Source organism: Carettochelys insculpta, chromosome 21 (genome assembly GCF_033958435.1).
Source record: "Carettochelys insculpta isolate YL-2023 chromosome 21, ASM3395843v1, whole genome shotgun sequence".
NCBI lineage: Eukaryota > Metazoa > Chordata > Testudines > Carettochelyidae > Carettochelys > Carettochelys insculpta.
Window position 1 is genome coordinate 8,998,752 of NC_134157.1, and position 16,793 is coordinate 9,015,544.

At 51.4% G+C, this 16,793-nt stretch overlaps 1 protein-coding gene across 1 annotated transcript in view; it reads right to left on the reverse strand.

Annotated features, from left to right (window-relative positions):
• The window catches only part of COL27A1 (collagen type XXVII alpha 1 chain), a 259,743-nt gene that overhangs the window by 40,453 nt on the left and 202,497 nt on the right, over positions 1-16,793 (reverse strand). The window contains exons 36-43 of the mRNA XM_075015103.1: positions 12,161-12,214; positions 11,856-11,900; positions 7,977-8,021; positions 7,224-7,331; positions 4,196-4,249; positions 3,315-3,368; positions 2,573-2,626; positions 894-1,001 (exon numbers count right to left, since the gene is read on the reverse strand). Coding sequence (XP_074871204.1) covers positions 894-1,001; positions 2,573-2,626; positions 3,315-3,368; positions 4,196-4,249; positions 7,224-7,331; positions 7,977-8,021; positions 11,856-11,900; positions 12,161-12,214 — 522 coding nt within the window. The remainder of the gene's footprint in view (positions 1-893; positions 1,002-2,572; positions 2,627-3,314; positions 3,369-4,195; positions 4,250-7,223; positions 7,332-7,976; positions 8,022-11,855; positions 11,901-12,160; positions 12,215-16,793) is intronic.

Sequence of the window (16,793 nt, forward strand, 5' to 3'; positions counted from 1 at the left end):
TTTGTCGATGTCACAAAGTCTTAGCAATGTCGGGCTGGAAGGGACCTTGAGAGGCTACCACGACCAGCCTCCTGTGCTGTGGCAGGACGAAGTAAACCTAGACCATCTTCCTCAACCTGTTCTTAACAACTTCCAACGACAGGGATTCCACAAACACCCTTGGAAGCCTATTCCAGAACTTAATCATTTGTCTAGTGAGAGAGGTTTTCCAGGTGTTTAGCTTAAGTCTTGCTGGCTACAGACAAGCGAATTACTTCTCGTCTTACCCTCAGTGGACATGGAACAAATTAATCACAGTTCTCTTTGGATCAGCCCTTATAATCATAGGGATGGTGGGAGAATTAATGAGCCACAGCAAGTTATAACAAGCTCCAATTCCTGAAAGCTGAACCTAGACAACTTCAGACTGAAAACAACGTAGACACTTTGAACAACAAGGGTATTTCACCTCTGGAACAATTTATCAAGGGGTGTGGTGAATTGTCCATCACTACACTTCGTAAAACCAAGACTGGATGTTTTTCTAAAATATCTGCTCTGGCTGAAACAGGAATTAATTCAAGGTGATCCTATAACTTGCCTCATTGATCACAATGGTGTCGTCTCACCTAATAATCTGTGTGTTTACTTACAGCCAGGTTTCCTCCTATTCTGAAGTTCCCAGGACAACACTGAAGTCTACATTGTATATGATGTACATGTGTAATTTCTACCAGCTCAGGGCCCTGTCGTTAGCTGGGTCTAATAATCTATCCATCCAAAGCATTTCTCCCTGGTTGCTCAACCACCCTCCCCACTTGTGTCAAGGCTCACAGCTGCACCCTTCTTTCTCAGGTCACAGTGACGTGGCCCCCAGGGTGCAGGCCACCTGTCAGGGACTCCTGGAGACGTACCTCTTTTCCTATGTCCCCCGCTCTCCCACGACGCCCCTTCAGCCCTTCCTCTCCTGGCTCCCCAGAGCTGCCACAGACCCCTGGAGTCCCTGGGATTCCTGCCTCTCCCTGGAAAGGAGGAACAAAACAAATATTATTTTATCCCACCAACTTCATCAGTTGTGTGGTGGAAATCTGTCGATTGCCATTAAGGCCTCAGCAAGCAGACACCCCTGCCAGGCCCACTGATGGGAGCAGGGAGGGAGTAGATTCTCCCCAGACTGGCGTTTCAAAGGGGCCCAGAACTCTGGCTGCCGCTGCTGCTATTATATATCATAGAACTGGAAGGGACCTTGAGAGGTCATCAAGTCCAGTCCCCTTCCCTCACTGCCGGACCCAGCACCATCCCTCACAACCTTGGGTTTGGAAGGCCAGTGCTCTAACCGCTGCGCTATGCTCAGCTGCACACAGCTGTGAGAGTGCATGTGTGTGTGAGGGGTTAGCGCCACGGACCGGGAGATGCTGAGTGCTGACTGCTTCTGTCCTTCACCTTGAGCTCTTGCTCCAGGGTCAGCGGTAGCTGTCAGTGCTGCTGCCCCCCCGCCTTCCAGATGTCAGGGATTACAGCTGTTGGGTTCCTAATCCAGTTCTTGCTACAAGACGTAACAACAGACGGAGGGAAGTTCCCAAGCAGAGGACCTCAGATGCAAGGTTTTCCCTGGAGGGTGATGGCTCTCCTCTGAGTCACTATGGCTAACTGCAGAAGCTGTCTGGGCAAGGTGGATTCTGGAGATGAGTCATGATAACAAAATAAAAGACCCTCCGTCTGCCCATCCTGGATGGAACACTGTCTCCTTCGGCAACGGCACTGAAGGAATCAGGTTCCTGAATCCCACTGGAAAATCCATGAGAGCTGGGCATTTAACTCCATTAGGTGCATCTGAAAATCCCTGGGGCACTGACGGTAGTGCTGTGTGAACTGCAAAGGACAGGGGTTTGGCTGCTTATTCCAAACCCCAAGGATGCCAACTGTCTTCGAAAAGCTTTAGTGCTCATAGTAACAGAGAGGGAGCCGTGCTAGTCTATAGACTATCAAAACAAAAAAGCAGTCAAGTAGCACTTTAAAGACTAACAAAATAAATTATGAGGTGATGAGCTTTCGTGGGACAGACCCACTTGGTCTGAAGAAGTGGGTCTGTCCCACGAAAGCTCATCACCTAATACATTATTTTGTTAGTCTTTAAAGTGCTACTTGACTGCTTTTTTGTTTGAGTGCTCATACTCCCTGCTGGAGCTGGTGGTGCAGCTCTGTGTGCAGAGTGGGAAAATGTGAAAGTGAAACTCACTGGTGTGTGCTCACTGTATAAACAAAGCAGGGTGTGAAAAGAGAACAGAGAGGGCTCTCATTTGCAACAGCCTAAGCAGCTCTTAGTAACAAGGCTAAGGATCATTGCTTTTTAAATGACTGATTACTAATTAAAGGTTAAGGCTCCCCCCTTAAGTTCCAGTTTCTGTGGCACAAGGACCACAGACCCAGGATGAGAATGAAAGCATGTGTCTGAGCACAGGGATTCCTGCTGCGTGTGCCAGGCAAACTCGTTCCAAAGTCCCATGGAGAAGCAGGATCCAGGCTTCTGCCCAAAAATCCATGCTAAAATCAGCTTCCCAAGCCAGGTTTTAGACCTCATCTTAGTACTGACCTGCTCCCCTTTGGACCCAGGCTGACCTTCCACTCCAGGGAGTCCCGGGTAACCCTAGGGGAAAAACCAGACCAGCTCATGAGTTTATGCACCCTCTAGTGGAATGCACTGAATGGCAACATACCCATGACCTGCAATCTTGGAAGTCACCCAGGAGATTAAACGCAAGAAAGGGCACCATGGGAGATATGGGTTTTGCTTTGGGGCAGGGCTGCCAATGGGAGGGAAGCCACGTTGGCTAACACACTTGGGACGGAGCTGGAGAGCACCAGAGCTAGAAGTGCGAGCTGCTACAGCGTGAGTGAAAAAGCTATGAGTGCCTGGAGGGGGCTGTTACGGACTCAGAGTGGAAGCTGTAATACACCCTCCCCAGTGGCTTACACCAAACCCTTCCGGGCAGTTGGTCTGGCCTGAACGCCTGCCCTAGGGCAGTGCTAATACTCAGATCAAGTAACTCAGATGTCAAGAAAGTATTGGCCCTCACACCTCTCTTCTGGAAAAAGCAGCCCGAAATCTACTGCTCCCAGCAGCGGGAAGCACATGGGGAAGGGGATCTGAAAGGTCCAGAAAGAGGGATGTTAAAAAGGGGCAGAGCAAGCAACTCCTTGAGCTATTTGCCAACGTTAATGACCTTGGGTAAGTCACTGCACTGTGCCTCAGCCTATCCCCCCATAAAATGGGGATACTACTACTTTGAGATCTACAGATCAAAAGTGCTCTATGAAAGGTGTTACTGCCATACCTGCTCTCCATCCAGGCCTCTGACGCCAGCTGCTCCAGGCTTGCCGACTTCACCCTAAAGAAACAGGACATTCCCTAGAGCAGCTACTCTTAGATGGAGCTTGCACTGAAATGTCTCCACCTTTCAAGCGTCCACAGCACAAGGTCTGAACTGAACATCCAGCCGTGACGTCCGAGCGCTGGGGAGTTTGCAGGGTTCTACTGTCTATCACGGCAGATGCTCCTACTGATATTTCTCCAGGTTTTTATTCTTGTCCCCACTCCAAACAGCGGGGGCCTGGAGGACGTGCGTTAGTCCGGCTCCACCTGGGCAGGTACCCCTCACGAGTAAGCAGAAACAGGATCAGGAGCGCTGGACTCTGAAGTGACTGGGGTTGGGGCGTAATTCTTGCAAGGAAGGCAGAGGAGTAAGCTCTGCAGGTGGTCTAGGTGAGCTCACTGCCCATTAGTGAGACAACGCGGCCGGGTAAAGTTTCAGTGTTACCAGTGTGTGGCTGCAGGAGGCTTGGAAGGTGTCTGGGTGCTGCAGCTCAACCTCTCCTGTCCTGCTAACACTGTCGCTTTGCCCATTCGGCACACTGCACCAATTGCCTGTGCGGGGATCTCCTGCCCCCAGAGATGACTGCAACCTGTCTGCCACAGGGTGCATAATTGTAACGCATACAGAGAACAACGCAGTGGGGAGACACTGCTTCTTGCTCGTTACCCCTTCCCAGGATTAGCGATACAAGTGTGTGTGGGGGGGCAGGGATTCATCACCCCCCTCTGCTGATGTCCTTCATTAATGCGCTCAGACTTGTTGCAGGCAGTGGTGCTGAGTCTAACACTCCAGCCCATGCAAATGCACAGATGTGGAATCCAGTGCCCCTTCCGTCTCCTTACCTTCTCTCCTTTCTCCCCCAAAGGTCCTCCAGGCCCAGCTGGCCCCTGCTGGCCCTGCGAGAACATGAACTAAATTAGCAAACACACCCTAACTGGGAGAGTCCTTGCCAAGCCCCGGCCTCGTGCGAGCAGTGGTGATAGAACACGCTGTGCACCACACAGCTCGCTGGCCAATGGCCGAGCCAGCCTTCCGCTTCTGGGGAAGGGCTCATGTTTCACCAGTGAGTGCTCTCGCACTATATCCTTCCTGGTGCTCCTACCCCTGGCAATCTCACACTTCCTGCCCCAATCCACTGGGAAAATCACTGCAACTCTCGGCTCTCCCAACAACCCAGACTGAGGGGACAGAGGAGGCTGGCAAAGGAGGTGACTATCGGGTACAGAATCTGAGAGTATGCTAATAAGTCCCTGATGAACTACATCTCCTACCTGGAGGCTAGAAATGTCTATCACAGACCCCCATCCACCACCCCACCAGCCTACAGGTACTAAAGGCTGAAAATTCGGCCCAGGCCACATACACAGAGCTGGAGGAATCTCCCTGGCGACTCGGAGACAAAAAGCGCCTTGGGAAGACTCCCGTTGTTGGACTGGGCTACCAGAGACACCAGCCATGACTACAAGGCAGGGATGGACTGCCCATCTTGCATGCACAGTGGAGCATGAGCCTGTTGCATACCAGGTGCCTAGGGTAATCCCTTCCTGGGCAGCTGAAATTATTTTGCCCAAGATTTTCAAATGACTAGTTCATAAAATCCTAGGGCTGGAAGGGAGCTCAGGAGGTCATCTAGTCCAGCCCCCTGCTTCAAGCAGGATCAACCCCCACTAAGGCATCCCAGCCAAGTCCCAAGGAGGGACTTAAAAACCTCGAGGGATGGAGAATCTACCGCCTCTCTAGGCAACACATTCCAGTGCTTCACCACCCTCCTGGTGAAGTAGTTTTTCCTAATATCTAACCTACACCTCTCCCCCTTCAACTCCAGACCATGACTTCTTGGTCTGCCATCTGACACCACTGAGAACAGTTTCTCATCCTCCTCTTTAGAGCTCACCTTTAGGAAGTTGAAGGCTGCTATTAAATCACCCCTAAGTCTTCTCTTCTGTAAGCTAAACAAGCCCAAATCCCTCAGCCTCTCCTCATAGGTCTTGTGCTCCAGCCCCTTAATCATTTTTGTTGCCCTCTGCTGAACCTGCCCTAGCACATCCACAGCCTTTCTATACTGGTGGGCCCAAAACTGGACACAATACTCCATATGTGGCCTCACCAGTGCTGAATAGAGGGGAACAACCACTTCTCTAGATCTGGTTATCTGGGGAGACCCCTGAAAAGGGCCTGCTGCTCAGATACTGCCGAGCTCCTGCACTCTGGAAATCAGGCTGCCTCTGGAAGGGCTCAGGGTGGCCTCCCAACAACATCCGCTGCCATTTTTGAGCATATCTCTGACTTGGGCACCTGATGCCTCTAGTGAGACAATAGTTATGGGTTCCATTCATGCGACCACCCTCAAGTGGGTTGTGAGGATAGAGTGAGGGTCGGCTGCACCTGCCCCATCGTTCCCTGCCCTGTGCGCACCTCAGAAGGGCTCTGCCCCATGGTCTCACAGCCACTGGGCGGGGGCGGCGGCATGGGGACTAATACTGGGACAGCAGCAGCATGGAGGAAGCCACTGGAGCTAGCAAGTGGCCCGTCAGCAGCCTGATAGCGGCTGCAGGTGGGAGGGGAGGAGTCAGTTAGAGCCAGGCCGGGGGCGTGGTTTGGAGGGCTCCTGTAGTTTAAATAGCCTTCCCAGCCTGCATGGTTACCATTCTCTCTCAGTGGTCTGGGAATGGCTGCCCTGCTGCTCCTGGGCAAACCCAGCTGGATAGAGCGGGGGAGACCACAGGTGCATAACCCGTGTACTATCAAACCGGGCTTTTACTGTGCTCTTGGGGGCACAAGAGAGTCAGTCCTACAGAGCTGAGGCAAGGAAACACAGGTTACATCTCCGACCCTGGGGCGGGGTGGGGCGTGGTAAGGTACGCGGCAGAGTGGTAGCTAGGCAGTGCGCGCCTAAGGCAAGCGTGGGCAATACCTTTTAAAGTGGGGCACCCCAAGAATTTGCCAAGTGGTCAGAGGCTGCACCCTTCCATGATAGTGACGGAATTGATGTAGGGTGCGGGCCAGAGGCTGGGTGCAGGAGGGGGCTGTGACTCGTGGCAGAGGACTGGGGTGGCAGGGTTTGGGTTGTGACAGAGGACAGGGGACGAGGGTGCAGGGTCTGGGAGGGGGTACGGGTGCAGGAGGAGGGGCGGAGGGTTTGGGTTATGTGGGATAGGGAGCAAGAGTGGGGGACAGAGGATTGGGAGGAGTGAGGGGCTGGGCTCCCAGAGGCCGGCTCTGGTCTGGAGACTTACCTAGGTGGCTCCAGCCCAACAGCCCAGCAGGTTTCTGAGGCGGGGCCATGTGCTCTGTTCCTAGCCAGAGCCTGAGGGGTACACGAGGAGTGTTTCAAGGGCTGCCTGTGCTTCAGACGGGAAGCTCCCATTGGCCAGAAACCAACCAATGGGATTGTGCTGACCTGCCGCCAACTCATGAACCTTCTCCCACCACCCCAGGCTCGCCACTGCTGCAGGACAAACAGGGCCCATCAGCCGTGCTGCTGAGTGGAGTGGAGGTGGGATCGGCAGGGAGCCTGCCTGAGGCTCCTTGCTGCATCTGCGGGCCGGATCTGGGGGCTTAGTGGGCTGCATCTGGCCCGTGGACTGTATTTTGCCCAGCCATAAAGTAAAGCAACAAAGCCATGGAGTTGGAGAAGAGGAGACCTGTTTGGCTTTAGTCAGAGTTTGCAGCTCATGGAGCTTGTCTGTAATCCCGCTTATAAGTGAAGCAGCAACCATGGGGGACGTTCTCACGTCACACCTCAATCAAAGACATTTGATGAAGTGGGTCTTTGCCCATGAAGGCTTATGCTCCAAAATATCTGTTAGTCTACAAGATGCCACAGGACTTCTCGTTTTTTCAGTCAAAGACGTTTGACTCTGTACTTACTGGGCATCCAGCCAGTCCAGCAGGCCCGTTTGATCCAGCCAGCCCCTTTTCTCCTGTAACACCAGGCTTACCGGGGACGCCGTCTGGCCCTGGAACACCCGGAGGCCCCTGTGCAGAGCAAAGAACAATCATACCACTATGTGTGAACCTAGGTGGGAAGAGCTACTCTATGAATCACATGCACATCAGGCAGCGTTTAGTTCCAATGGTTGGCCACTGTGCTGGAGAGGGAGCAGGTGACGTGAATGAAAAAGAAACGGAGACTTTCTGAAGTATTTATGACCTTGTATTCACCCCCTACCGAACGATAGGCACCCAACTTTGCTCCCTGTGATTATGAGTTTTAAAGTTAGGTGCAGGGCAGGTCGAGGAGACTGGAAAGACAAACCCTGCCGAATGAGTCGCCCAGACCCCCTTCTGCAGGAGAAACACAGACTGACCATAAGCCATGCAGGCTTCCCTCAGTCTATGATCCAGTGCCCCTGACCCTGGCCGGAGGGGTCACTTCTCAGAGCAGAAGGGCAGTGCAGTCTCCCACCCTGTTCTATCACCGGGCGGCTTAGGACACATGCCCACTGGGAGACAGAGTGAGATCACCAAATCATTTACCTAGGGCAGCGCTCAGCCAAAAAAGGGGGACCATTGAGTCTCTGGGAGCGGTGCGGAGGGATGTGCATGCTCCCAGCTCCCTCAGTGTCATTTAACTGGAGACCAGAATGGGGGTAACTGCATTAGCAGCACCATCGATCTTACCGGCAGCCCCGGAAGCCCTCTGGAACCTGGGTCTCCCAGTCTCCCCTGAAACAAAGACATTTTACCTTTAATAGGGGAAGGTGAGTGAATGCTCCTAACTGGGCCCAGAGACCTCCCGTGTGTGTGTGTGTGTGTGTGTGTGTGTGTGTGTGTGTGTGTGTGTGTGTGTGTGTGTGTGTGTGTGTGTGTGTGTGTGTGTGTACGTGCACGCACAGAGGGGGGCACACTCAGCTTCTCCATAGTGCAAACAGAACACATCATTTATTTCAAGTGGTGCCATCAAAACAGAGACCATGTCCCACAAGCACACAGCTCTGGGGACCGCCTGTGTTTGCCTTAGATGAGAGCGTCTATTCACTCGCTACTCTCATTCCACACAAAAATATGGCTTCTCTTCTAGTCTATGCAGGTTCTTGTATTTGGCTCATCACCGTAGTACTTCAGCAGCTCACAGCAGCGCATGAAGTAATGTGACTGCACAACTGTGATGTGCTCTGGGTTCTCTGATCCTCTCCCCCAGGGAGAGGCACGTGCACCTAAGTGTCTTGCAGTGACTGGAAAATCAAGCACAGACACCCTTGTGCTTTGCTTGTCTGGGAGCGAACTGAAATAGCCCTCCCAGAATCCCTGCTGTGCACCTGTGCAGGGTCAGTCGCAAGCGAGGAAGGAAAGAATAGTACTGATTCAGGTCAGCCCAAACGAAGGCTGCAGGATAGAAATGCCCAACTTCATTGCTTCAAAATATATGCAGTATGTCTGGGTGCACCACAGCTTTGCCCTATTGTATTAGACATGGACGTAAGAGTGTGTGAACGGTCTTCATTACACTTCTCCCAACCTGCAAACTCCTTAGGTGCAACACCAGTGACGGTACGTTTAGATGAGGAGCTGGAATGAGGAGCAGCTGCATTCTCGGTGTGGCACAGCCTCCATTTACACCTTACAAAGCACTTTTAACGGCAAAATCTGCTTAAAAGACAATTTCTCACTGTGCAAATTCAAGGGACAGTTTTATTGTTTGAGCAAAGAACCAAATTCTAGCACTTGCCTGCAGCACAGGTGAGACTGGACCTGCCAACCTCAGACATCCCAGTTCTACGCCTTTCCCACAGGACTCGGGGTTAGCTAGGGAGGGCGTCTGTCACACACATGCCAATGCCTACTTCTGTAGTGCAGCAGAACACGGAGACCACATCAGCCAAAATGCAGAGCCACACAAGTTCTAGTACCCTTGAGAGATCTGGCTGCCAAGCTGCCGTAAGAGCTTTGACTAAACTAGTCACATGCGGGTGCTTAAAGTTGAGAGCAAGAAATCCAGCAGGTGAGTCCCAAGCCACAGGGCTGAGCAGGCGATAGTGGCCAATACGTAGAAGCTAAGGACAGAATTAGAGTAGTGAGGCTGGTGTACCACACAGCCCAGTACCACTTGCTGGCACGGGTGGCATTTCAGATGCAGGAGACCTCCAGGGAGTTGGAAATGTTTTGACCAAAAGGTTTGCATCAGAAAATGCAGATTCATCGAAACCAAAACGCTTTGTGGGAAGGTGCCAGGTTTGACCAAGCTTTGGTTGAGGAAGGCTTCCCAGGTCCACATCAAGGGCTGGTCAAATGCCCCAACTAGCAATAAGTCAAAGTCCCTGCTCTGCTCTGCCCCGCCTGAGAGGCCCGACCACTGGGCTGTAGACTCATTCTCTCTTGCTTGTTCTCTTACTCTCTCTGGCCCAGTGCTGTATTTATACAAAGTGGAGCAGCTCCAACAAGAGTGACTGAGAGAGCCTCCTGTTCCCCTACCAAGCCCAGGACAGCCTGTGTTTAAGTCACTCACCTGAAAGGTGAGACTTGGCCTCTAGTCCCTGTTCAGAATCAGGTGCTGGCAAGTCTCCCACATCCCTGCTGAATATCCTTATGGCAGGGCTGTTGGCTGCTCTGGGGTATCCCTTGCCTTGCTTGTTCACTGAAAAACTTCTGACCGTCTCAGTCCTCTGTGCGGAATGGGAGGAGTTTGCAAATCCCGGACAATACTCATGGGATGGGAAAACCCTTTTATGCTCGTCTCCAAGGAAACCTGGCTGGCCCTAGCTGGCCCTAGCTGGCCCTGCAGTCCGTGAACCGCAAGTGAGGAGGGAAGAGGCACCAAGCAGGGAACAGGGATTCTGTGGGGCTCTTTCAGTTCGGTCCCAGATGGGAAAAGCAGAGGGGTGTCTGCCCATGCTCCCTGCTGGATTTTCCAGGCAGCGGCAAGCTGAGGAGAAAGCGTGTAAGCAGAGCATGTTACATGTGGGCACAGGGCGTGCCGATGGAGGAAGGTCTGGAGCCAAGAAGCAGCTCTGCAGTAAGAGGAGTGGGTCTCAGATGGGGGGAGGGACTGTCAGAGCTGCAGGAGGGCTTGGAGGTGAGCTCAAGAGCCTCAAGGCGGGTTTGTGGTGGGCTGAATGAAGGGAGAATGGTGCCACTTGGTGACAGAGGGAGTGAGGTGCATCAAGGGGTAATTTGGCGGAGGAGAAACGACCGAAAGAAGCACAGAGGGATGGATAATTCTCTCCCACACTGCTCTTGACTGTGAAGTTCTTCTGTGCAGGGGAGAGGCCCCGGAGCCCCTTCTCCCCTTTCCTCTCCCCCAGCAAAACGTTTCTGTGCAAGTCCCTCACCCTGGCATCTCCGTTTCTCACTTGAAGAATATGACTCACCTGCACTGGAACTGAGAGAGCGGGAAGCCGAGTAAAGTGCTCCCTGCAGCCCTACTGCCAACTGGGGGCACCAGCACCACTGCAAACTCACACCCAGCCCCACAGCACTACGCCTGCCTTGCCGGCTTGCCCCATCTCACCCCACCTCCATCAGCCCAGGTGAGCGTCCTGGTGCTGCGCCCGTCCTCAGGCAATTCACGCAATGCGGCAACAGCAGATCAGATTAGCAGATGTGAAAGCAAATGCTTGTCTGGAGTCAGCAGAATTGAACAGCCAAAGTCCCCGTCCAACGGGAGAGATGAATCTGGCACAGAACTGACATGGCTAAAGCGCCGCCACGGGCTAATTGGAACTCGGTTATCACCGGGGCTCACGAATGCAGCCCAGGATTTCTGTTACAGCAACGGTCTCTGCATGGAGCTGGCAGAAAAGAGCTGGAGGGAGAGGACAGCTTAGGGAATTCTGTGGCCATTGCCATTCTGTCACTGCTCCCTGGGCTCTTCAGCACTGCCCGAACCTCAGGGGTGGGGTGGGGTGGGAGCTGTGAGTCAGCTCCTAATAGGGGTCTGCAGCCTCCCCTGACACAGATTGGCTCAACCACTCTTAGCTGCTCTTCTCCAGGTGCCAGGAATGCCCTAGATCCTGTTGTGAGGAACATGGACCAGTGCAGCAGTCAAGGCGAGAGGCCCCTTGTTTTTCTCTTACTGCACCAGGCAGATCCAAAGTCCCTGACATTGACACAGCTGCTCATCCCCATAGGGTGCCTCTGCCCCACCTGGCTGGGCTCTGATCCAGCCCCAGGATGCACACGCAAACAGACAAACACCTCTTGCCACATGCGATGGCTGGGGTGTCCTCACAATGGAACAGTAACCCTGGAAAACCACCGAAGGGCAAACCCAGGTGCCACCCTCCTCCTGACTGGCCTTACCACACCGGGCTCTGGGTGGGCTGGGCTGCTCCAGGTGCTGGCACTGAGATGTTTTGCTCACTACTGTGATGCAAGAGCACCGAGTCACAAGGGCATGAGCCCAGCCCCAGCACAACCCAGCCACAGCCTTGTCAAGGGCCCTGTCTATGCCCTGACCTTGCGCATCGGTGTTAAATGAGCTGGCCAGGCCGGCCTAATCCTTGCAGTATCTGCAGCATCTCACCATATATGTACAAGCAGGAAAGTCAGGACTGGACATACCTGTGGGCCGGGGGGACCTTTTCCACCACGGAAGCCAGTGGGACCCTGCAGGAGAGAGAGACAGGGGTCAGAACCCACTTATTTCACCTTCCTTCTGCTGAGAGCTCACAGCCCAGAGATGAGCTGAGAGCAGAGGGGCTCGGGCTAAGCACTTCGACAACATGGATGTCTACCCCAGACTCCTTTTAACCCCTGGGTGTGGAGGTCTCCTTGGACCAATCAGTACCCAAAGGAAACAGGTCAGGCCTGGAGTCCTTGGGCGCACTACATGCTGGTTCTACTCAGAGGCAGGGAAGAGTGCTCACTTTGGGACCGGCTTTTCCTGGAAATCCTGGTGGGCCCCGGACTCCAGGCTCTCCCTGTAAGAAGGAGCAGAAAGAAGTTTGTCCCTGCTTGTTCTGCTGAAGAGAGCAGCAGCAGCCACCTCTGAGGCAAAAAGAGTGATTAAGGCTGGGGAGGGAAAGAAGAGTTGGTCAGAAAATGGTGAGGGGGTAAAGGGCAAGCCCATGGGAATTTTCCAACCAGTTCTCTAGGCAAGTTCTACTGAGGCGCCCTGATGAAGGCAGGAGGTTGGAGCCTGGTAAAACAGTGCAGGGTAAAGCAGGAGAAATGTAGCACTTTGAAGACGAACAGAATGATATATGTGGTGATGAGCTTTCATGGGACAGACCCATTTCATCAGATCTCTCCCATGAAAGCTCATCACCAAAAAAATCATTTTGTTAAAGTGCTACATTTCTGCTGCTTTGTTTTGTTGGAGTACAGACTAACACAGCTACCTCTCTGTTACTGTTGTAGGGTAACTTCAAGGACATGAATAGCAATAAGCGTCCCCAAATGATTTGAGAGATGTCTGAATTAACACACCAGACAACCACAAATTTTGATCTGGCAGTCAACCTGTTTACCAGCCCCTGATAATCGGCCAAACCCCAGGGACTGGCGATTAAGCTCCTCATTCTCAAGGAAGTCCAAATCTAGTTTGGCCCTTCGTAACTCACACCTATCTCTGTTACAGGTTGAACCTCTCTAGTCTGGCACCCTCGGGACATGACCAGTGCTGAATGAGAGAATTTGCTGGACCACAGGAGGTCAATATTGTCTCGCAGCACTGCCAACACTTCCACTTCTCATTGGGCTCTTAGAAGACATTTAGGAATAAATTAGACCTAAATAATAGCACAGAACACTGAGAGCCAGGGGTGGAGGCTGTCAACAAACTTTATGGGACCACAGGAAACTGTGTCAAACCCATGATAAGTGGTCGTCTGGCTAATTAACATCATTCTGGATTACGGGTGTTGCCAGAGGAGAGCGCACCAGACAAGACAGGTTCAACCTGTACTAACAAGGACTAATGAATGGATATAGTAGGATTCATTGTGTTCATATTGTTCCGACTCTAAGGCTATGTCTACACTACAAAATAAAGTTGAATGTATAAAAGTTGACTTTTTACAATTACATTTTATAAAGACGATGGTGAGCGTTCACACATGCCCAGAAAGTCAACATACAGTGTCTCCATTACCTTTGCTAGGTTTGAGTGTGTCCGCAGAGCATTGTGGGTACTTCTCCCACAGTTCCTGCAGCTCATTTCATTCTGGGTTTCTGTGCCCGTGTATTACGGGAAAAAAATGTGCCATAAGTGGTTGTGGGTGTCTGATGTCATCCTCCCAGAGCGCATTGCCCTCAATCTCCCCTGCTGTTGAAAACAAATGCCCAAAGGAATTTTCCCAACAATTTTCCAAAGCCTTGGCCTGACACACACTGTTACAAGGGTTAGTATGGATCTGGAAGACATTAAAGCTGTTGCACACTGTGTTAAGGCCACTTCAAGAAGTGCCCTGCAGCATCTCATTAGACAAAATGAGTGGGAGGAGGATGCACCTTGATTCGGCACATGCTGAAATGACTGGAGATCAGGCACGCAGAGCTGCTGGCTGCACTGGATGCATTGCATACAGTCAAGCGCAAGTTCTGGAGCCATGAAACCAGCACACACGGGGGGAATCACATGGTTTTGCAGGTATGGGATGATCAGCAGTGGCTGCAAAACTTCCGCATGTGCAAGGCCACTTTCATGGAACTTTGTGAATTGCTGTCCCCTGCCCTGAAGCACTGTGACATGAAAGTGCGATCTGCTTTGACTGTTCACAAGCAAGTCAAAATTACACTGATGAAGTTTGCAATGTCCACCAGCTACCGGTCAGTGGGAAATCAATTCAGAGTGGGCAGATATACAGTGAGGGTTGTTGTGATCCAGGTAGCCAGGGCAATCAATGCTCTTCTGCTGTGAAAGGAAAATCAGTCAAAGCTCCTCTAACTGGGAAATGTGCAAAATATAGTGGATGGCTTTGTTTCCATGGGGTATCCTAACTGTCGTGGGGCAATGGATGGAATGCACATCCCCATCCTGGCTCCAGACCACCTGGCCTCAAAGCACATGAACTGCAAGGGGCATTTCTCCATGGTGTTGCAGGTATTGGTGGATCAGAAAAGTCGTTTTACTGACATCTATTTGAAAGGTGCACAATGTGCATACCTTTAGAAATTCAGTTCTGTACAGAATGTTCTAGGAAGGGACTTTCTTCCCAGACCATAAACATCAAGACTGGAGTTGTGGAGATGCCCACAGTGACACTGGGTGACCCTGCTTACCCTCTGCTTCCTTGGCTCATGAAGCTGTACATAGTCACCCTGGACTGTAGCAAGGAGCACTTCAACTATAGTCTGATCAAGCTCAGAATGGTGGCAGAATGTGCCTTGGCCATTTAAAAGACAGATTCAGGTGCTTTCTGACCCATTTGGACCTCAGCAAAGGCAACATTCCTGTTGTGGTAAGGGCTTGCTGTACTCTTGTGGGGCAAAGGGAGAAATTTTCATGCCAGGCCAGAGAGCAGAGGCAGATATCCTGGACAGTACTTATGAACAGCTGGACACAATGGCAATCAGGACTGCACAAATAGGTGCAATACATATCAGAGATGCTTTGAAAAATAGCTTAAAAACATATGGAACTGGGAGGGACCTTCAGAGTTAATTGAGTCCAGTCCCCTGCACTCACAGCAAGACCTAGCACCATCCCTGACATTTTTTTTTAATGTATTTGCTCCAGATCCCTAAATGGCCCCCTCAAGGATTGGGTTCACAACCCTGGGTTTAGCAGGCCAATGCTCAAACCACAAATGAGCAGACACGACATGAATCTACTGCTTCTAAGTCATGTGACCTTCCCGCACAATGATGTGTGCTTGCCCTAGGTTGTCTCATCCCAACCCAGGTTAATCAATAAATGACACTGTAGGTGTCTGACCTACATTATTTTTATTTAGGGGCTGAATTGAGGGGTAGGAAAAAGCAATGGAACCCTTATGTCCCATGTGGGGAAATGTGAGCCTTCTTTTGTGTGGAGAGATCTTTGGGAAGGACCATGAGGCTGTCCTTGCCATTTCCCCTCTGCTTCCTGAGCCCCTTGCCAGTGTCTGGAAACAGCATCTGCACAGCCCTGCAGCTGCATGTTGGGTTGGTTGGGGGGGGGCAGTCCTGTGAAATGTAAAGCACAGAAAAAAACCACGTGGTGCAGTGGGGTGGTCCTGGGAAATTTAAATAGACAGGGAGCAGTGTGATAATGTTAAAAGGACAAACTTTCAGGAAACTTCACGTGTTTTTTCTAGGTTTCAAAAAGAGACGTCAGCCTCCTAAGAATAACAGAGTGAAAAAGAAAATATGCTCATACTCTGTGGGCACAGGGCTGGGAAATTTGCAAGAATGCTCTACGGTGCTTTGACTCCAGATTACCTTCTGGTGGCTTGGCGTGGCAAGGTGTGTTATCATGCAAGCTGGAATAAATCAGGCCTCTCCAGAAAACTCATAAGAAAAATAAAAGAGTACCTGTCTGAGATCTTTAGGGAGATTTCCAGAAAGGATAAGCGCTCCATCCCCAGCAACATTAACAAGCTGTTGTAGGAGCCGTGGCCTGCAGATTCATAGATCCACCCCACCCCACCCCATCCACAACCCACTTGTAGCAGAAGAGTCCTCTTCAGCATTGCTTGCCTCTGGAGCATACTGAGATGAGGGGACTGCCTCCAGGTGGTAAAGACGCCCTGGCTGTTGGCAGGATAAGGTTCCTCGGTTGTTTGCTGACTGGAATCCTCATCTTCTTCCTCTTCTTTATTGACCTCCATCTCCTCCTTTTTGCTGCTCTTACAGGACAGCTGAGCAGTCTCTCGTGAGAAGTCCAGACAGTTTCACATGACCGCGGTTGGGTCCTTGCCCAGAATCACATCAAGCTGCCTACAAAAACCTCATGTTTTGACAGACGACCCAGACAGCCCATTGGCTTCTTTTGCCTTCTGATATGCCTGTCTGAGCTCCCTGATTTTCACCTGGCACTGCTGAGCATCCCTGATGCAGCCTCTCTCTAGCATGCCCTGGGAAATCTTCCCATAAATGTCCACATTTCTTTTGCTGGGTTGCAGTTGCAGCAGCAATGAGATCCTGGATCTCCTGATGGCTCCATGCCAGGGCACTTTAGACCTTGAGAATTCTGAGAACTCTGAGAACTCATGGGCAGATGTGATTGCTCCTGATGTGCGCTCCTGATGCGTGCTAGCTGCGCTGGCCAGAAAGAAAATGAATTCAAAATTCCAGGGCTTTCTGTCACCTACTTCCTGCACACCTGGAGAACAGCCGAGGTGAAAGTGGCCACAACAGACACATTGGAATCATTGTGGGATAATTCTGAAGGCCAATAAAATCCATTTAAAATAACACTTTTTCTACACTAGACTTAAATCAATCTTGCGATTTCTCCTTGTGAAATGGGCAGGGTAGAAAAGTTGACTTTAACACCTCCTTAAAAACTGACCTAACAATAATTGCAGTGAAGAAAGATACATTACAAAATTGAACCAAGTCCCTTGAAATCAACTT